This window comes from Helicoverpa zea, chromosome 31 (genome assembly GCF_022581195.2).
Source record: "Helicoverpa zea isolate HzStark_Cry1AcR chromosome 31, ilHelZeax1.1, whole genome shotgun sequence".
NCBI classification, from domain to species: Eukaryota; Metazoa; Arthropoda; class Insecta; order Lepidoptera; family Noctuidae; genus Helicoverpa; species Helicoverpa zea.
Window position 1 is genome coordinate 12,442,122 of NC_061482.1, and position 22,216 is coordinate 12,464,337.

Here is a 22,216-nt window from a genome sequence, read left to right on the forward strand (position 1 = left end):
TTGGCTCCATTCCTAAGTCTGTCACTGAGTGTTATACAATGTTAGTAATAGGTATAGATAAAGAATAACCCCTTATAACAGTTAATTGGACTGGAGTGAAACTATTTATTGTACTATAGTTTACCTTTGTACAATTACTGACTTCTGAACTATCAAATTGTTAGTTGCTAATTAAGTCTACGACGGGATGACTGGACTAAGAGATTTTGGAAGTTTGAGCAATACCAAGTTTTAGTACGGTACTATTTGGTGGTAAATAGTAAATAATTGGTACTTCGCTAGAGAGGGACCACTATTAAGAGGACAGTTGCAAAGCAAATTTCTTCTAGTTGTGGGCGTTAAGTGGTCAGCTTTAATTAGACATAGGTACGAAACGGATTTTTCACTAAATGAAACACAAACATAGCACATAAAAACATTGTTCTTTTAATAATTCAACATTCATATTGTACTGTAGAAATTACACATATTATAATTAGTTTCATAGCAATTTTTATCAGCATTTTATAATTGCAGTCAAAGATATTAGGATTGATTACAAAGTTGAAGTTTTATGAGGCGGCAAAAGGCACGGTATGCGCTTTGTAACATAATATTTGTATCGTGTAGGAAATTATTATTTTACTGTAGAATACATAATTAATTTGTCTTGATTACATTTAAAGACGGTATTTAGCGGCCCTGAGGATGGGGTATTTGTCACCAGTGCACAAACCACGGAAGTCATCCATGGACAGGTCAACGATGGAAACTCCTCCAAGGTTCTTGGCCCTGCAAAAAACGTTCAATTATTTATTATGAACTAAGTACTCATTACATCCTTTTGACAAGGAAGATAAATAGTGTAACTCATAGTTAAGCCTTGTGTGCAAATGTTTAGATATTTTACAAAACTGTTTCAGTTACAATCAGAGCCCGCATGCTCACACGTGTGGGGTGTGTAGGACAGGTGTGTTTTAGGTATCTGTTTCAGTGCAGCCTTTAATTATGAACACGTACAAGAAGAAAAACACATTCGCAAACACTGAGTCAAATATTATATAGACTCTCAAAACACGGTTCCAAAAAGTTGGTCTTTTGAAGAAAAATCAACAAGAAACTCCTTGGTAAATGTATCAGGTATTCATAGATGCGATGCAAGCAGGATCATAGGGCAGCCTACCAGGACAGTTAAACCTAAACAAAAGTTTGTAAACAAAATACTTACTTGACATAGGCAGCCCTCTGGCCGGCGGTGTCAGGGTCCTCATAGGTCACCCACAGACCACCCTCACCGCTGTCGTCGGGAAGACGGAAGGCGTAGGTTCCTGTGAAACAGTTGTTATTAAATTGATTCGTCTGGCGGGGATCTTAGGACACTATGATACTTTGAGGATGAGTTTGACAAGGTTATAACTGGTACTATGTTATCGAACATTCGCGAAAGTCTTGATACTGTAAACAGGTGATATGATTTGATTGTTGTATAAAAATGATGAGAACAATGAACTGTTACGTTTGACTTTGAACAAAGTCTACTTGATACTGGTATCAGGCAAGTCATGACCTTTTCGTAATTTGCTATCATTGTAAGTGAATTATATAATTTGGCTAATTATAGTGACGACTTTTCAGAGACCTCTGTCAGATGGAAGTCAAGTTTTGAAATGAATATGTATGTTGGCGACGAAAATAGACATTCGATTAGATAGAGTGCATTAGTAAGTAGTCTTATTAAATTCAATGTTAAACATTAATTATGACTACCTACTCTTGGACGTAATGTACTTCGTTAGTTTAATTATACTCAGTTTTGGATTATACTACCTACGTAAAGTTTCATGGACAATCACAACATAAAACCACTTCATGCAAACCATTCTAAGTTAAAACTCAAATGATATACGTACCTACATAGAAACATTGCAAGAGGCATGTTAAGGACAATCTACTTCGCATAGTTACCGCTTGTTAGCTTAGTATTGTGTGTTATATGAAGCCAAAAGCCTACTATAAATGAGTACCAACCAAAATGAGGGGTTAAGTCTTGGTCCTTGGTTAAGCCCTTCTCTGAAAAGTTAAATTAGCTAGCTAATTCTAAGCCCCGTCGCACACGACGCGACGCTTTCGACGTATAAGTTTCGCGGCGACTTCTGCAATACTTTTAACAGAATTTTGTCGCGTGTCCAGAGTAATGAGTAGTCGCCACGAGACTTGACATCGGATTACAGAGTCGAGTCGTGTAACACGGGCCTAAAGCTTGCTAATCCCTTATTGGAGGGTGCTACATTGAGCAACATAATTATCGGAGTTCTTTTTCCAATTTGTCACTAATAATTAGGTGTAATTGCAAATATTATCTATCATATAGGTATATCACTAAGATGATAATGTAGCACCAACAATGAAGGATCTTAAATTAGCTATGCTAAGAGGCTTTTTATTTACAGCAGCAATTAAAAACTAAGAATAGATTTCCAAATCTTTTCGCAAAACAACACAATTCAATTAAGTTGATATTTTCCTTATTTGAAAGACTTAAAAGACCATCTGAAAGTGTAGTTTATGGTAAGAATTTTTGAGCCTAAGCCCGTAATATTATACACTATCATTATTATATACACGGACAAATAGGTACGTATGTTCACTTACCGAAACGCTTGCTGGGGTCAGTGACCTTCCTGAGGTGGGGGAGCATACCCTTCTGGTGGTTGGGGTTGATGAGCTTGCCGCACACTTCAGGGTAGCTCAAGATACCCTCGATTTTGGTGTAAGGACCTGCAAATCAAACAAAACTCCATTTATTGAATTGTTCCATTTTTTTTGCGTACGGAAAGCTTTTTTGGAGAAATTGGAGGAGGTCTGCTTAAACATAAAAAGTTAAATGATTACTAGTATATGTAACCATTGCCATACAAGACTGCTAAGTGTTCTTAGTCACTGAGTCCGATTTGTAACGACAAGGACTCAGTACAGTGCCAAACAGATAAGACATTTCTAAAGAACCAAACAATGCAGTTAAAAAAATACGGTCATCACATCATCCTCCGAGCCTTCTTTTTCCCAATCATTTTGGGGTCGGCTTCCAGTCTAACCGGACTCAGCTGAGTACCAGTGTTTTACAAGAAGCGACTGCCTATCTGACCTCCTCAACCCAGTTGCCCAGGCAACCCGATACCCCTTGGTTAGACTGGTGTCAGACTTACTGGCTTCTGACTACCCGTAACGACTGCCAAGGATGTTCAATGACAGCCGGGACCTACAGTTTAACGTGCCATCCGAAACACAGTCAATGGTGTCTAAGATATACTTAGAAAGTACATACAAACTTAGAAAAGTTGTATTGGTACTTGCCTGACCTGGGATCGAACCCGCGCCCTCATACTTGAGAGGTTGGTCCTTTACCCACTAGGCCACCACGACTTTACGGTCATCACAAATTAAGACATAATAAATTATTCATAATTTTGCTAAATATTCACGAGGCCACAATTGTTTAGAGCAAACACATGAAATGGCTAGTTCTATCTACAATATCATAATTATGTTGACACCACAGCAATGTTAATCGCCGTGCGTGACTCACTCTTTTTTGTAGTCGTTCCAAAACAAAAGACTGACAAAATGACAAAATTATGGGCACAGGCGACCCCAACATAGATGGGAAAAGGCTCGGGAGATGCTGAGATAATGACCACCACACGGAAAAGCATGTCGGTGTATTCAAACTTTTTTCTTCTTTATCAGGTCCCTGATATTTTTGTGTTCCACTTACCAGCTTCTCCAGGACCATCAGCGTGTAGGGGAGGAACTCCAGCGATTTCGCTGTCAGAGTCCAGCTTCCATGTGCGGGCAGCAGTGGGAATAGCGAGGACGAGCTTCTGAGCTGGGGCACCTCCTTGGAGCCTGTTTATTGAAGAAAAATAGAAGAAGAATAAGTATTGGAACTAATGTGTGTTGCTGGGGAGTCTAGTTCCTTCTGAGGAATCACTTTGGGTTCTGCTCACTGCTGGTGCTACGGGGCTGTTCGAAAGAGTTACTGAAGGTCTGATGCACAGAGGGCTCCAGAAGGAACAAACGTAGGTTTTAGTCGGTAAAAGTCAACACCTCCTTAGAAATATGTTACGAAAGACCAGGTTAGTTGATTATTTAATATCATTTATCAAAACATACTAGGCATAAGTCTTCGCTGTAGCCAATTACTTAGATAAAAGTGATCGATAGTTACACGTTAACTTTATAACGAACTACTATAAGTCGAACGCTACTTTATCATTTTTAGTTTTACACCTTTTAACACGTTGCTTTAGTTAATCAATAGCTTTTTAATTATGAAAGTTTACATAGCACTGCAAAGTTGAACAGTTTTGTTAGATTTTTTATTATTCGTTTATTTTAATTTTCTCTTACAGCGACAACTAACTAAACTGCACAGCCATTTCACACCAGTGGATGCCCGATTCTTATGATCTGCAAAGACAACGACGACAACTCATATATCAACTGACGACTACCGGCACAACCATGACGTTAGAATCAGCACGACGTAATAAAAAAAAACCGAGGGAAAAAAGCCAGTATGAAAACGCTGTTACTCTTATGAAGTCTAACATTAGCTGTACTTTAGAAAAAAAGGAAAGTTTTAATAAAACTGAAGTTACATACCAGTAAGTGACAACAGCGTCAGCGTTGAGCAGAGGGTTGCGGTTCTGAGGGGTGTACAGGGGAGTGGCGTAGTCAGCCTCCTTGGGGTTGCGTTCAGGAGTCTGGAAGTCGTACGCGCCGAGGTTCACCATGTCCACAAGGTTGATGATAGCGGGGACATCGTAGTAGACTGGAAAGAGAAGAAAAATATAAGTTTTATTAACTAAATGAAACTCTACTAACGGAACTACGAAAACGGCTACTAGAAAGGGGTTCGGGTAATTTTGCAAATTACTTGCAATCGAAATTCAATTTTGTAACTTGCTCTCAAAGCATAAAATCCAATCAATAAGTCATAAAGTTGCTACTTAATATAGCTAAAAGATACTAAAAACATACGTGTATTTACATCGCTCTCATATTCTTAGCGTATCTGAATAAAATAACTGAACTACTAAAAAGATTAGTAGGTATTCGCAAAATTCAATTGACGTAGAAGCAAACAAATTAAATAAATTGGATCATGGCCTGTGCTTGTAAAATGTACGTAAGTGATTGTTAGCTCTTGTGATTCACATAAGGATAATGCCGTGGGTGCACATAACAGAATAATCACGATAATAGGCCGCACATACACGAGGTCGTATTGATATCCTTATAAACATAAATAACTTTATTTATAGCTTTAATATAACCTACCTAACTAGTCGTACCTGAAAAGTAGTAGTGACAAAAGAATGTCAAGAAAAATCATTAGCGCAGAACATAATGAGCTTATTACTCAAAGTGAGGGAAGAAAGCTCAAATTCCAACTAGGTAGGCGTGCTACTATTAATTTAAAACAATGCTTATTAAGATGCTTCCCCAAACGCTGGGAACGAAGAGAGAATTAAAATTGAATGGCAAGGGAATTGATATTTTGTATTACGAGACTAGGTGACGCAAAAAAAAATAGAAGAGCTTTTAATAGAGGATCGAAAGCCATGCAATTTTTAATTCTCGCCTCGCTTTTATCGGATCAATTTTTTGTGTATTTTTTTTACTTTTTTCGATACGTGCTATTTTGTAGTTGGACAATGCTGGTAAAGATAAGCGTATAATCTTTCACAGATGAACTCGATTTTTTTAACCCTATGATTAATTTAAGAGATCTTTCTTCTCGTGTTGAGGGCTGAACAAGCTAAGTTAAGCTGGATTGACTTTTATGATTCTATACCAGCTTAGATGCTTTCACGATACTTTTTTTAACCACAAGCTAGTGATGTCCAGAACACTTCAAAAGTCAGTTTCATTTCTCAGAGTTACACAGGATAAAATGTATACTTACTGGAGGAGTTGACATTAGGTAGAACACTGATGGCCAGTTGCATATTGGGCTTGACGCTCAAAGCCTGTTTCATCTCACGGACGAGGGCGGTGAAGCCTTCACGGTGCTCAGACTCCTTGTCATCGACAGGGGTGGTGCCGAAGGTCTTCTTGATGCCGTGCCAGATGGAACCTGGATATTAGAAAGGAGTTGATGAAAAAGACATACAAATATGAAGTAGTTGTTGGGTCAAAATGTCGTCAACGTTACGTTTATTTTGTACTTATTAATAAAGCACCTTTGTACTCTAGTACTATTCGGAAGACTGACTGAACTTGCTGAACTTCACGATTTGAATGCCTGTACATCATTCTCTCAAAAACATTTGAACTGTTCGCCATATTGCGGTTCATAGACGAATATGAGAAGGATTTTTGTTTATAATTAGCATATACCAGTTTTGCTGGCTCTATTTTAGCTGCGGCCAGACATTGAGTCATGCTCTTACACAGACCAACCTTATATTTAATTTACAAAACCAATTGATACAGATGCATAAATTACCTACATTTCTTATTTGTTAAAAACACTTATTTGTTAAAAAAATGTCTGGCAGATATTAAAAACACCAGCTCAACACTCTATTGAAGGTAACAAAGACAAGACATAGAAATACTGACACAGGTAGAATGTATGCATGAACTAGTACAAGTATGAGCAAGGCTTACCCCAAGTGGAGCGGATCTTCTTCGGCTTGATCCTGGCGAACTGCCAAGCCAGGTCGATGCCATCGAAACCGTGCTGTTCAGCCAATAACACTCCAGAGTTCACGAAGGCAGTACGGGCTTGAGGAGACTCCAACTATAGACAAAAGTACTGTTTAACAAACCTCTTCTTAAAAATACTTTATGGGTAATGCGAGACGCCATGACCTAAAGCCATTTAATAAATGCGAATTAAAAATATCTAAATAACTGTTAAAGTCAAAACAGCTGAATTGAGAATTTCTGCCTTTTTGTGGAAATTGCTTAAAATTACTTCACATCCCGTAAGAATTTACGATTCCTACGGGAAATGTGGGACAGGAAAAAACAATATACAAGGTGGAAGGTACTGGCAGCATTTTATTTTCAGCTGTTAACGTTAATGACACGATATTTGACACGGACGAAGAAAATGAACGTGTTATCGATTATACCAAGTTCGGAACACACATTCCGATAGGTACTTCGTGATATACAGCGGTATCGACTAATTCACGAATTCCATTCGTAATTATGACACTAATACTCAATAATAAATCTTACATATTCCCAATACAATTTCAGTGTACAATGTATTCCAATAATTGGCTATAATTTGCATAAACTAACCAAGTAGGTACTAGAACGTTCAGCTAAATTCAATCACGTTTGTAGGTTGACATCAAATACATTCAATTAGTTTAAACTTAACCACAAATACTAATATAATACTAATCAGAGTATTATCTGTCCTTTGACTAATCCTGCAGTTTATATGTTCAGCGAATCACTAATGTGGATTATTGATACTTGATCGGGTTCTGAATTCACTGAAATTATGTAGTATCCTTTGTTCGAAATAATGAAGTACCTACTAGAATAGGTTTGGCGGAGCGAACATGTTATAGGTAATTCCAATTTGGATAATTACGTTCACGAATTCTTCGGAAATCAAGTATAGCCTAGAGTCACTAGTGTTGTATAACTATATAGTAAACATTATACAATAAAACATCCATAAAGGTCGTTAAAAAATAGCAATTGTAAAACCATTAGTGAATATCCAGCCCAATTACAACGACCAATTCTAAACCCAAGGCCAATTGATTAGAGCAGTTTTTTTATTGCCACTTACCAGAAGGTTGTACTTCTCAGGTGACTCAGTATCGGCATCTCCTCCAACGGACAGGAGGACTTTCAGACCGGGGTACTTAGTCTTGAAGTTGGTGATGGCACGGTAGTTCGCGTGAGAGCGGTCGACATCCAGGTTCTCGTTGAGAGACACCATTTTGTAGGTGTCGGGTTGAATGCCAGCGTAGCCATAGACGAGGTGAGTGCAGAAGGATAGAGCTGGGTCCAAGTCCAAAGGCAGCATGCGCGCTTGAGCTGGATAAATGCATCCTTCGACTGAATTAACATGTTTATGATGTAACACAAGAAGCGAGGTTGTATGACCCCGTTTCTTTGTTTTGTTACAAACAGTAATCTATCAGGCATTCTATTAGAGACCAGACTACTACATGTTAGCGTATTTGTAAAATGACATCAAGCTAAATAATCATTTTAGATCATATAATGTAGTGTATGAATACATGTCAGGAAAATCAGTTCAGTTTTTACTTAGCGAAGCCTTTAATGACATTTTACAAAGGTCAACATAATCTCTGGCAGCAAAAACAAAACATAATAATTTGCATTTTTTATGAAGTAAATGAATCATGCCGTGGGTGTAGTCTTTTGAAAATGAGTCGTCCAACGAGTCTTATTAAAGGCTGTGTATAGATGACAGCTCATCAGCTTACCTTAATCTGCCATCTTTTATATATAATCAACCTTAACACAATAGTTGAAGGTTAATGTTCGATTGGCAATGACAGATTCGGGTAAGCTGGCCTACTGGCGTCTGTACAGGAGACAAACATGTATACGATTTCGCAACTCTTACTCGAAACAGTTACAACATGTGGACTTTAACCGTAAACAAGGAGATTAATACATTATGTTCAACACTATTATCTGTTATTACGAGAGGTCTTTATAAATCGTCAGGGTCGCATCTAGAAACATCTAGTTGATCTTTGATCTATCGAAACTATAATCCTACGAAACGAATTATTAACCAATTAATAATATCTATCGACGTCCCAAGATAGTGCATTCACTAATTAAGACTTATCACCGGACAACAATAAACACATCAAAACATTTAAAAACAATACAAAGTCACGCACAGACCATATGACAAAGTTACAAGAACTAAGTAAGTATGCAACGCAAAATGACATCAGCTCTTGATAAGCATGCGACTTACGCAGAGTCGCACGTGTGTATCAGACCTTAGATGACCATATCTATTGTATGGAGTGAGAACACTCACGTCCATTGTTTCCCTTACATTAACCACTTAACGTCTGCCACATATTGTAGCTACCAAAATGACGTGATCAACGCTAACTGAGGGATAAATGCTTCAAACGGATACAACACTTAAGGAATACTAGAACTTAGAATCATGAATGGAAGTTAAGAAATTAGCAAATATTGCAAAAATTTAAATCTTGACGGGAAAATCTGAGATTTATTTTTGAACGTATAAATATAAGATCACTTTTATCTTAAAAAAACTGCTAACTATCTGTTGTTGGTATTGGATTTTATCCAAAGCTTGTAAGTAACAAACATCTGTTGCCGTCTGAAAAATCGCCACTTTCCTCATTGACTCATATTTGCCTTGCAAGAAAACCAACAGCATTAAGTACCATCTCGTTTGCTTCGCATGAGTAACGCTCACTTAGTTACCTGCCTACATCTTACAGGGTTTTCCTGTTACTAATAATATAAATAAAGTGAGGCTGAAGTAAGCCGCTCTAGATATAATATATTATGTCATGTTTATTTAAAACTGAGTAGACCATGAAGCTGTGTAAAGAATATTCTAATATTCCTAACAAGTATTCCAACTATTTTTAATCCATATTGTTATCTACAAGTCTATCCACAAGGTATAAAACCGAACACAGAGCATCTACTGAGAAATTCCACAACGATATTAAAATTCTAGACATGCAGTTAAGCGCATCGCAATATTCATGGCTGGCTGTTTCCCGTGGTTCCATCCGTGTCCTTAGGTCTTAACTGCTTTCCGCAACTGGATAAAAGCTAGCCTATGTCCATTCTCAGGCTTTAGACTATCTAGGATATACCAAACGTTTAAATTAGTTGAGAAGTTTTGTCTTGAAAGCGCATCAGACAGACAAGTTACGTCCACATTTAGTAAGGTTAAGGAACTCTTCGAATAATCGTGTTTGAAAATTGCAATACAAAAGACAATGTCAAAATCATATAGCCAATTCACATTCGTATATCCGACCACTCATTTGCGGTTGTTAACTCAAGACACGAATTCGATAGATAGTGTTATGCATATATAGGATAAGTCAATATTGTTTGTGCTACATCACCTCGTGACCAGACAAATACGGTAATCACTAATTCATGTTTAACTAAACCTGAGGACATCGACTCTACGACCTCAACAAACATACCATCTAGCCTTTATTGTTAAGTTTATAAAGAAAAAAAATCACGAATAAGTCATTACAAATAAGTTTTCTGGAAAAAAAATAAAAAAAATAAGTTTTCTGGAAACATAACCTAGACAGTTCTTCAGCGCAAAGGTAGAGGACAATGTAAGCTTTCTTGATTTGAATGTAGGTAAGAATTAAGTCTGACAACAAGAACTCGGTAGGTAGATGAAGTCATATTCCTAGTACCCTTTCGTATGGTAATTTGAGACTGTTTTTTGTAGCTTGAATGGAAGTCTAGAAAGGTAAAATGTAGCTAAAAATTTCGTTTGCAAAGTCTGACTATAAAAAACTATATATATAACTATGATAGGCAAGTTACTTCGTAATATAACTACTAATGCCTACTACTATTATTTATGTTTGCAAGGCACGTTACAAGCTACAAGGTGACGACCGTTCAGAAGAATAAAAAAATAAGGAAACTGGCGTGCAATAACTCGTCAGGTATATTTGTCAGTTTTGTGGTCGCGATTGTCAATTATCTCACGAACTGTACCACAGTATTTGTCTATTCGATTCCGAGTATTTCTAGGATAACAATGTTTGTGGTCACGGTTATCATTATGCCCTCGTGTTGTCACACTCATGATACTTAGGTCAGGCTTCGTAAGCTTATCAAAAGTTTTACAGAATGCTCGCTCGGGTTATCAATTCGAAAACAAATGTTTGTTTCCAAGTGCCAAGAGCTCGTGTATTTACAAGGTCTTCCAATTTCGGGTCAAAAACATTTTAATTATGTATTCTGCGGGCGTTACCAACACTTAAGCATACCTATTATTACATTTTATTCCTCAATAAATCTTAGGTTGCGTAATCGAATATAAATTACCAACTGATTCGGTTGATTTATACCTAGCAAAATCAAGGTTAGATGGATACATAAAAACTATTTTCAAAGAAAAAGCCTTGTTTATTCGGCCTCCATCCGTGGTATAGAAGCTGCAAACCTACAAACATTCAAGTTATTCCTAGGTCACCATACAAAGCTTAATTACATAAAGGAAACAATGCCCAAACATTCTGTCCCGAAAATTTGACAACAGCTCAGTAAATTGTGAAAACATTTCTAGAAAATGAAATTAGTAATACCTACATACTTAATTACGTATGACTAATTGAAGAACATGACCCAGATATAATCGCATCTGCAAGGCGTTTTGCGCAACCAGGCAATTATTTTTTATAACTCATATAATATTTTTAAGACAAATATGAAGAGTAGCTACAGACTTTCAGATTCGACAATGCAGAGAATAATAATATTAATAAATAAATAAACAGTTTTGTCAAAATTTAAGACAGAGTACAATACAATATAGAACGGTACTTCCGTCATTTATTAGACTATTTAAATAGAATTAGAGAGAGGCGTCATGTCAAATGCTCCCCTGATTAACCGGCAGAATCTAATTTTAAACAATCTCTCTGTTTGTAATGGAATGCTCGGAACAATAAAATATTCAGATGTGGGTAAGGACTCTGTGACGGGCACTCCCACATGTTCTTTATTATTCAGGATCCTACATCATTTGTGTAACAAACGCAAGCTTTACAAAAACATTGGTGATGTTGATTCCTGCCAGACTGATGTATGTAGGTACATAACATAATCATCCCACTGCAGGACACAGGCCTTTAAACATATTTTCAAAAAGAGCGTTAACACTTCGCTTGCTCAAGGCGAATTGTCGATTTCAGGTTCTTTTTATTCTTCAGCGTTTTTGAAGATACTTAGAAAGCACTTCCAATCAAAGGCCTTAACAAGCCACTAGGCCATCACGACAATATTGTCAGAGTAAAATAAATGTTGCATGCGGGTGTCGCCATTGCCAAAACAGTCCCTCCGATAACTAGCGAAAATATACGGTATTACCCCCACTATCACTTTCAAACCAATATTTATTGCAATGGCCTCGCTTTTATTCGTATTTTACTTTTCCCGTATTTCTATAAAACTAAATAGTTACGGCTACGGCTCGGTATTAAACTGGGTTTTTAATACATGTAATGGTCCAACCCTTTTTCACTGAATACTGTTGGGTCTCGATCCTTATTTTGCATAGGAGTTTTTGTCCGAAATTGAACCAATTATAGGTTCTTTGGGCTTTACTAACCGATTTTCTACACATTCTGAATAGAAGATTCTTTTTCATGCGTAAATAAAGAAACCTGTTTAAATGAACTGTAATAAAAAATCTTATTTGTACAATCATTTTTCGTACCCAGAAATGGCATAGTATAATTGGCTGCTTACGTCTCTAATCCGCAATTAGAATAGGTAATCTGTAACTGCTCCGCAATGAAGGTTGAAATTGAGATCAAGTTCATTTAAAACAAACAATTCTAGCAGCCGTAAGTACCTACTCCCAAATTAATTTGCTACAAATGATACCTTGACAAGACTTACACTATATTTGAAGCAAAAATAAATATATAAACAGTTGTGTTATAACATTACAACTATTGTTTGAAATCTTGTCGTAATTTTGTATGATGCATCGCTTGCGCAAACATGAGATGTTACTTGTGCCAATTTGTACACGCTAAAATATTATTGTCATATTTTGCTACCGGTTTTTCGTGGCTTTTAAATGTCAAAGGATGAAATTACTACATAACATGATCGTTACGCAATATTGTCTCTTATTTATGAGTAATACCTATTTATTTTTAAACAGTCTATATTATGCTCAGGATTCACTAGTGAGGGGATTTACTAAATAAAGTTTCATGAGGTAAGTTTTGGTATAAGCTCATATAAAAAGTGGTCGCTTAGCTGCTAAACTACTTAAATTCGATTTTTTACAAAAGTGTGTTACATGCAATTTGAAAACTGAGGAAGTAATTACATTACTTACAACTTTTTCCTATTATTTATGTTAGTTTCCATATAAACGCAGCTTGTGCCTACATCATTGAATACCAACAGTGGAAGAAATGTTTTAAATACAATGATGGAACGAAGACTTCAATCTTTATTTATGAGTCACTGTTGCATTGTAAAACATGATCCTTGACAGTGTAACTTGACAGTACCTGTATTTATCTAAGTTTATAATTTGCTTGCCTCTAAACTAATATATGTATAAGGAGGAAATATTAGATTTTTTATTTGTTTCAATCGAATAGTCTCCAAAACTACTAAACTGATTTGAACATTTATTAGTCTATTATTATATTTAGTGTTAGGAAGCAACCTTCACTATCTGTGCTTTTAACATGTATTATTGGCTATTTTTACAGCGGTTACCGCGTTGAACAGCTAGTATTTAAAAAATGCAATTTGTTATGACCGATGTGTCTATGTATATATGAAGATCTATACTCCATTTAAAATAACATTAGACATTTAAGTAAGCCTTTTTTACTGTTTGTTCAACCGATTTTGACTTCTATTCCGTAGACAAAAGAACGGAATTGAAAGCAAAATAGTGGTTACAATACCAAGTATTTACTGCAGCCGCCATTAATCATATTACTAAAGCAATAGAAGTCAAAATCGGTTGAACAAACAGTAAAAAAGGTTTACTTAAATTTCTAATGTTATTTTGAATGGAGTATAGTAATATTGCTAAGCGAGTAACTTTTGCCTAAAGGCGAGATTCCACAGGTGTGCGGCACTGGTCTACTCTCTCTAGACAGTGACATAATTTCGAGTAAACATTTCTAGAATATCTGCAAAATTGCAACCTTTGTGCGCAAACACATGCTGACAGTGGATGTTAACCGAACAGTACATTTTTTTTGTTCAAAATTCGATGAATTTTGGTGGAGTTCCAGCGAGTATTGCTACCACTAGCCGTTTTCTCGCGGTTTCACCCGCGTCCCGTAGGAACTACTGTCCGCACAGGAATAAAATACAGCCTGACTACTCGGGAAGAGTGTAGCTTTCTAACAGTGACATTTTTCAAATCAATTCAATAGTTTTGGAACCTAAAAAACAAACATTGAAAAAATGTTGTCTCCTTATTATATTATACTAGCCGTTCCCCGCGGTATTACCCGCGCCCGGTGTATTTTTTGCCGCTCTGGTACATGGTGAGCAGTAGCGTCTACCTACACTTGGTATTGGTATACTCATATAAGTTATGCTAGCCTAGTACATGGTGAGCAGTTGCATCGAAATTTCGTTATTGGTATACTTTACTAAGGTGAATTACGCTGTCCTAGTACTTTACTTTTGTGGTTCTGCGGCATTCCGTAAGTTGGTTTTTGTCTAATCACTCCCGTCCCGGGAATCTTACTCGCAATTGTTTTTTCCTTATTTGCTCACCGTTTAGACCTACCTACCCTGGACTACGACAAACATTTTAATACTAAAATCAGCTCAATCGGCCCAGCCGTTCTCGAGTTTTAGCGAGACTAACGAACAGCAATTCATTTATATATATAACTAGCTTCTGCCCGCGACTTCGTACGCGGATCCTGTCCCTTATGCCAGCGACTACGGGGTCAGCAAAATCAAAGATCTGAACCGTCTGATATTGAATTTTAAGGGCCCGTTGACTTGAAAACAACGGAATACGGATAAACATTAGAAACGTTCCATATATTTAATTAAATTGGACTAAACAAAACGCTGAGAACTGAACCGCAATAGGCGTGATCATAGGGATAAAAGTAGTGATTCTAATAAGTCTGCATTTAAGTTATGTGGCAAAAATGTTACACGTATTATTACGTAAAAAAACATTAAATAGATGACAAAGTCGTGGTGACTTAGTGGAAGTCGTGGTGGTTTAGTGGGTAGAGAACCAATCTCTCAAGTATGAGCGTGCGTCTTTGATTCCAGGTCTGGCAAGTGCCTGCCAATGCAACTTTTCTAAGTTCGTATGTACTTTCTACGTATATTTTGGATACCAATAACCGTTATTTGGAGGGGATGTTAAACTGTAGGTTCCGGCTGTCATTGAACATTCTTGGCAGTCGTTATGGGTAGTCAGAAGCCAGTAAGTCTTACCAAGGTATGTTGGGTTGAGCGGGTAACCAGGTTGTGGAGGTCAGATAGGCAGTCGCTCCTTGTAAAACACTGGTACTCAGTTGCATCGTGACTGGAAGTCGACCATAACATAATTGGGACAAAGGCTCTTGAGATAATAACGACAATAATAATGAGATATAGGCACCGCAGGACATCTGAGGCTGATGACGGGGAGTAGCAACCCCGCGGGGCTATACTATATGCTGAGTTCTCCAGGGAGAGTATCCCCCATCTCCGGCCGGTCGGAGTGAACCATGACGGGGGTAGGTCTCACGCCTCTGGCTTGGCTTGGCCGTCCAGAGTGGAGTCGCTAGAGCAGGATTAGTAGCCCTGCTCGGAGGGTAGGTGCCTCATGGTAAGCACAGGGAGCGCGTAATCTGTGTTTAAAGTCCGCCGAGGTATCCTCACGCTTCAGGTTCCCGGGGGCCCAGTAAGTGAGGTGGCGAGTCTCCACCTGCCATTTTTACATGTACCATTGACATCCACTAACATCCCATCACAAATAGCCCAAGTAGTTTCCCTCAATAGTTAGCAATAGTTTAGCACAGAACCGGGGATTGTCTTTTTTTTAACGACGTCCACCGGTGAATGTCCTTGGGTTCATTTCTATAGTGTATAAAGGGATAATCGACGGTATTGTGTCACCATTTCATTAAAGTTGTCTCAAAAGGGCTTCAGCGTGTTGGCTTCGGCCCCACGTTTGCCTCCCAAAAATTCGGAACTCTGTAGTCCCGAGGTCTGGAAGAGACATACAAAATAATAATGAGATATAACGCAACAAAGTCGGAGAGTGAGGGCTCGTGACGCCACGTCTAAGTATGTAAAATTTGTACTAAGCAGTGACTTAACGAAGCGTTGTTGTATCTTCGTTATTATTTGTTTGTGAGAGAGAGAGAAAAGAAAAATACGTGTCCATTATTTTAGGATAGGATTCACCATACCTATTTCATAACATTCATTTCTATACATTTCAAGTGTAGTATTGCTCTTGAAGTTTCATATCAGGTGTTCCAGATCTTCGATGTTTATACATCAATAGAGAGTGCTTATCAGATTGAACCACTTTTGCTAAAACGTCATATCTTCATATGCTATAGTCTAGCTGGACTCCTGGAGTTCCACATCAGGTGTTTTACACCTTCAATTTGTATAAGTCAACAGAGAGTGCTTATCAGATTGAACAACTTTTGCTAAAACGTCATACCTCTATATGCTATAGTCTAGCTGGGCACCTGGAGTTCCACATCAGGTGTTTTAGATCTTCAATTTGTATAAGTCAATAGAAAGTGCTTATCAAATTGAACAACTTTTGCTAAAACGCCATACCTGTATATGGTACAGAGAAGCTGGGCTCTTGGGGTTCCACATCAGGTGTTCCAGATCTTCAAATTTATTATCTCAACTAAAAATGCTCATCACATGAAACAATTTTTGCCATGGCACCATTTTTATATCTCTTATAGTTTTGTTGGTCTGTTGGAGTTCTGCATCAGGTCTTCAAGTTTCGAAGATATATTATAGCCTATATGTTGACCAGGCTTAATACTGATACAACAAAGAAAAAATCATTGAAATCCGTTCAGTAGTTCCGAAGATTAGCGTGTACAAACAAACAGACATACAGACATACAGACATACAGACATACAGACATACAGACATACAGACAAACAGACAGAATTTTTTTTTTGGATTTGTGCTCCATTACTGTTTCTAAACCCCACCCAATTATTATTTTTTAAATATATTCAATGTACAGACACAGTTTTTTTACAGATTTATTATATGTATAGATAATATAGATTAGTATAGATTAAACACCAGATACTTTTTGGTTTTTAAGTAAGTACCTTCTTAACTAAGAATACCTATTCTATTTTTTGTTGTTATTTATTTATTTTCAAGCATATAATTTACATTTTTAAATATTAAATATAAAAATAAAAAACATTTAAAAATATAAAAAATAGGTTGCCACCGATATCGGGCACAGGGTCCAAGGTACCGGTGGTTAGGTTCCTAGAGACAGAAACCTCCTCACAATACGTGCCGTATCAAGGAGTACTGCCTTCTGAATCAGTCCCTTGATCCAGCCGCCCAACGAGAGCCTCCTGAGGTGTTCGTCGAGGCTCTTGGCTATTAAACCATTGGCCGTAACGACAATCGGCACAACAACAGCCGTGTCGACACTCCACATGGCGACAACCTCGTGCGCTAAGTCGAGATACTTTATTTGTTTCTCTTTCTCAGCTTTCACAAGGTTCTCGTCATGCGGAACGGCGACATCGACTATCATCGCGCGGCGCGCTGATCGATCTATCACCACAATATCAGGCTTATTGGCTACAATAGTCCTGTCAGTGATGATAGATCGATCCCAGTACAACGTGATATGGTCCTTTTCGAGAACTGGGTCGGGCGCATACTTGTAGTACGGTACCTCAAGGTCTACAAGGTTGTATTGCAGAGCAAGCTGCTGGTGGATAATCTTGGCCACTTGGTTATGTCTGTGCAAATATTCACCATTAGCCAAACGAGAACAACCAGATATAATATGTCTGATAGACTCACCCGGATGGTGACATGCCCGACATATGTCAACCGTCCCGTCTTTCACGATATATCTCCGGTAGTTATTCGTAAGGATAACTTCGTCCATAATTGCACATACAAACCCTTCGGTTTCGGAGAAATACCTATTCTATATTATTATGACGCTTGTTATATCAGTAGTCCATTTGTATGTACTACACAAGTCACTTGTACCTAATCTTTATCAAAAGGTTGGAGGTCGATAACAGCTACTTGTCTGTATTATCAATATTGTTTTTCCACATAAATAAATAATTAATTCTAAGGAGGTTTTTATTAGGTATTTGGCTTTCTTTTATGATCTGTTTAGGAATTCTTGTTGCGTATGTATAAGGTGTATGTTATTTACAAAATTGTTTATGAATAAGTAAATTATAGGAAACTAGTACTGATCTATCTTTATAAGGATTAGTGAGTTCAATTCCTATATCAAACACTAGCCGTTTTCCCGCGGTTTTACCCGCGTCCCGTGGTAACTACTGCCCGTACCGGGATAAAATATAGCCTATGTTACTTGTGGATAATGTAGCTTTCGAATGGTGAAAGAATTTTAAAAAACGGTCCAGTAGTTTTTGAGCCTATTCATTACAACCAACCAAACAAACAAAGTATCCTCTTTATAATATTAGTATAGAAAATGTCATAATTTATGCATTTTTTTGCTTGATAATTGATTTGAATTTAATTAGTTTAAACCACGTAATTGCTCTGGACCATTATTCCTAAGTTTATTCATCTGATGTGATGTTCGTGCGACCATGGGAATGTCCAAACCTAATATGAAGCTACTATTATTTATTTATTTAAATACATATAAAAAACTTCATAACAACTAAATGTTTCGTCCAAACCAGACAGAAGAAGGTCAGGACCTCGATCAAGACCTCACTTGTATCAGCTAGTGGAAAATGACGTCATATTATTCCACAAGGTAATGTCAAAACTCAATGTATTATTAAAAGTACATATATTATTATTTATTTATACAAAATAGTGTTATGTCATAAAAATAAAACGTTTTTATGAAAACTGCGTAAATAATCAATAACAATAGATGCGTGTGCGCCACTAAAAAAATAATATAAATTTTGACATAACGTTTTCTATAGTCTAGAGTTAACTCAAGCATTAAAACCTCTTCTGGTGAAAAAATGGTCACGGCCTATCAAAGTCAAATTCATAGATTTTATTTCATATAGACCTTTTACAGGTGCGAAAGAAACATCAAGCTACTTAGTTGCGCGGTTCCAAAAGGTGACTCTTATGGAGAAGAACCGGCAAGAAACTCCGTAATCTATCATTATTATGTTTTTCCTAATACCCACATAATGTTCTCATTTATAAACTGCTCGGCAAATTTTAATGGGCACTAAATAGCTAATTGTATCCGTCGTAGACAGATGATAACCTATTGGATTACACATGCTTAATTAAGGCTTATTTAAGGCTTTGTGCTAGTTTCTTCATTTGTTTTCCTATCCAGAATAATTTAAAATTAGAACTCTGAACCGCCATTTGTTTTTTCTTTGTTTGGTTTGATTGGCTAACTGCAGATCTATCCGTTTCTATTTGCGATTTTTAATTGAATTTTGGCAGCCCCCATCTCTAATCGAAAAACAACGCATGGATCGGTTATGGAATCAGCAGATTCGATGTCTCATAAACTACTTTTGACTTTTAGACATAAATCATTTTGGTAAATGAGTGAAAATAAAGCCGCAATCGACTAACGATGTTTTTATTCTTATCGTGTTTTATGTAACACTCACTAACTATGCCAGTTAACTGGTACAATATCTACTGATTGGAGATTACCTTTCACTAGAATGCAGTTCTTGGTATTTTGCTGATTCTATTTTTTAGTTGCGTTAAAAAAAGAAATGTTATAATTTTTTTTCGACTTCGAGGTTAAAAGGAGGGTGGCTTAATTCGGAACAATAAAAAATACTGTTTTGAGAATAATTCCAAAAATATGAAGAAAAATAAATAATTGAAAAAGTAAACCATACTTTTAGGCAGGCCTAAATAAAGAAAAATAAAAGTATAGTGATGCCCAAAAAAATACGTAAAAACTTTTTACTACCACCTGTGGTTACCTACCTATCTAAATAAAAAAATATAATATAATTAAGAAGCGAAAACATAAAATAATACAACAAAAAAACATCTCTTAACCTCACACACAAAAAAAAAAACAAAATTAACATAAATAAAAATCTCGGAAGAGTTGCGAAACCGGCGTACAAACAAAATAAGAATTCGCATAAAAAAATCGCAAAGCAAAAAGTTTTAATACTTACATTCCCTGACATAGCTTTTGCTGTTGTAGTAGCAGACTACCTTGCTGGTGGCTGGGCCGACAGCAGCCCCAATAGCCAGGAAACCGGCTAAAACGATGAGCACGTTCATGGTTGTAAATTAACTATGCTAAATGACCGATCACCACTGCGCGTATGTGGTGAATGAGACTCAAGCACTACAGCGCTCAGAAGGTGCGCTCAGGTCATAGATTATAAAGACCACAGACCACATCAATTCGCCGAACCTTATCTGTTTGTGATGTTAACCTCTTTTGCTCGGAAAAAGATAAACAAGCTGCCTACATTTTTCTTTATTGCCTTATTTACGAGAAATATTGTTATTTATGAGAAAAATATTACGTTATATGTAATTGTGGTCTTGTTATTCTCGTCGAGTTCTACTTGCTCCCAATTATTTACATTATTAAAATAGGGTAGATAATAAACTTTAGCCTTTTATTAGAAATCGATTTTAATCTATAATGATGTAGGTACCTACATCAGTTAAGAAAAAGATTTAAGTACCTTCCAACTATTATTGTTATCTCTGACTTCTTTAGTTCTTTCAAAAGGCTAAAAAAGAGAGCTGGAGACTCGAATTAGTTAATTCAGGACACCAAAATTACCTTCAATTGGTGTTAATACAATTACATTCCGATTTTTAAATAATACTTAAATACTAATAGGTATAAAACTTCGTCTTATTCTATGACGGACCTCGATGATGTCATCGAGCCAGTAGAAATGATTTCGTATCACAATCGCAATACCTATACAATATACATACATACAAATAACCAGAAGCCACACGTCAAATGCAAGTCTAAATCATGTCAAACTGGTATGGTCCCCAAAAACAAGTTCAACCAGTTTCGTATAACCAAAAATATAATCTTTCCTACCTATTAGCATTATGTAATCACAAGTCAGTTAAAGCTTCAACTACTAAACTGCTAAGCCGATAGTGATTAAATTCTTAACTGAAATAAATTGAAGCTGAAGAACAGAAATGGTTTTGTTGATCTTATCCCTTCTTGAGGACATGAGAAACACTACGGGAATAGCAAGTTTATTGCGGACGAATATAATTTGCTATGTACGACATTTCAAATTGATAAAAGTTGTTTACTATGTCAAAGGTCGGTCTATTGATAAAGGCTACTGATTTGTAGAATAAGGAATAGGGGGATCCCAATTCATCGCTGTGTTCCCTTTTTAGCATGGCACATAAAATCATATTCATCTGCTTAAACTTTCTTTTTTCTCCTTCCTTCAGTGTTGTTTGGGTGGGTTTCCAGTCTAATTATACCGTCTGGTTAGTCTGGTTGTAAGACTCTGACTTCTGACTAACCCTAACGACTTCAAAAGAATTTCGAATTGCACCTGGGACCCCCTTTCCGAAAAACAAAGGTAACTTGTTATGTATGACATGGACCACGGTCACCCATCCGGCATTTACTAAAGCATAGGCTCGTATTAGAAACATTTAGCATAGCACGTACATAAATAAGAATGTTTTGATTTTACTTATTTTCGTTCCTCTATTTAAATCTTACCTAATGTCGTATTGAGGTAATACAGTTCTCAGAATCTTTTCAAGTCTGAGTCATAAGGAAGTTTGAATTAAAAACGTAATATAGTCCTTATTGTGTTTCAGTGGTGTTACTCTTTGTATGTAGATGTGGTACCTCCCACACAACAGCCTACGTTGTTTTTCAACACCTAACATGCCTAGGCTAAGTGGTCAGAACAATAATGTTACTCATACTTGTGGACTATACTTACCTTATACCTAAAATAAATTCTCAGATTGTTAAATCACTGCTTATGATTCCAAAACATTGATGATTGAAACATACCTGTAACGAATTGTTGTGATTTTATGACCTATGTCTTTTGAGGTCTTAATTCGAAAGTGCAATTTTTTATCTAGAATACACAATAAAATTATAACAATCATTTGCAGCAGAAGCAAAAGAACGGCTTTTATGTGTGTGTGTGTGTGTACCTACTGATAAAGTGGGATATACACCGTTGGGGTATCGATGCATGGTGCGACCTTCATCAATCCTTCCCATCTTCCATG

The 22,216-nt window shown here is 36.8% G+C and overlaps 1 protein-coding gene across 4 annotated transcripts; it reads right to left on the reverse strand.

Annotated features, from left to right (window-relative positions):
* Positions 1 to 403: 403 nt before the first annotated feature.
* LOC124644992 (chitinase-like protein EN03) lies at positions 404 to 20,304 on the reverse strand. Of its 4 annotated transcripts, none has more exons than XM_047184705.1 (10): positions 20,131 to 20,304; positions 7,808 to 8,079; positions 6,658 to 6,790; positions 5,951 to 6,121; positions 4,645 to 4,813; positions 3,755 to 3,885; positions 2,632 to 2,757; positions 2,008 to 2,049; positions 1,208 to 1,307; positions 404 to 771 (listed from the first exon to the last, which is right to left on the reverse strand). In XM_047184705.1, exons 1-10 carry the CDS (start codon positions 20,237 to 20,239, stop codon positions 660 to 662), a joined length of 1,365 nt encoding a protein of 454 aa, XP_047040661.1. In that variant the 5' UTR covers positions 20,240 to 20,304; the 3' UTR covers positions 404 to 659. The 4 variants fall into 4 exon arrangements, with proteins under 4 accessions (XP_047040661.1, XP_047040662.1, XP_047040663.1 ...); XM_047184706.1 differs by having other exon boundaries at positions 7,808 to 8,058; positions 20,131 to 20,303; XM_047184707.1 differs by lacking the exon at positions 2,008 to 2,049 and having other exon boundaries at positions 20,131 to 20,303.
* Between the last annotated feature and the right edge of the window lie 1,912 nt (positions 20,305 to 22,216).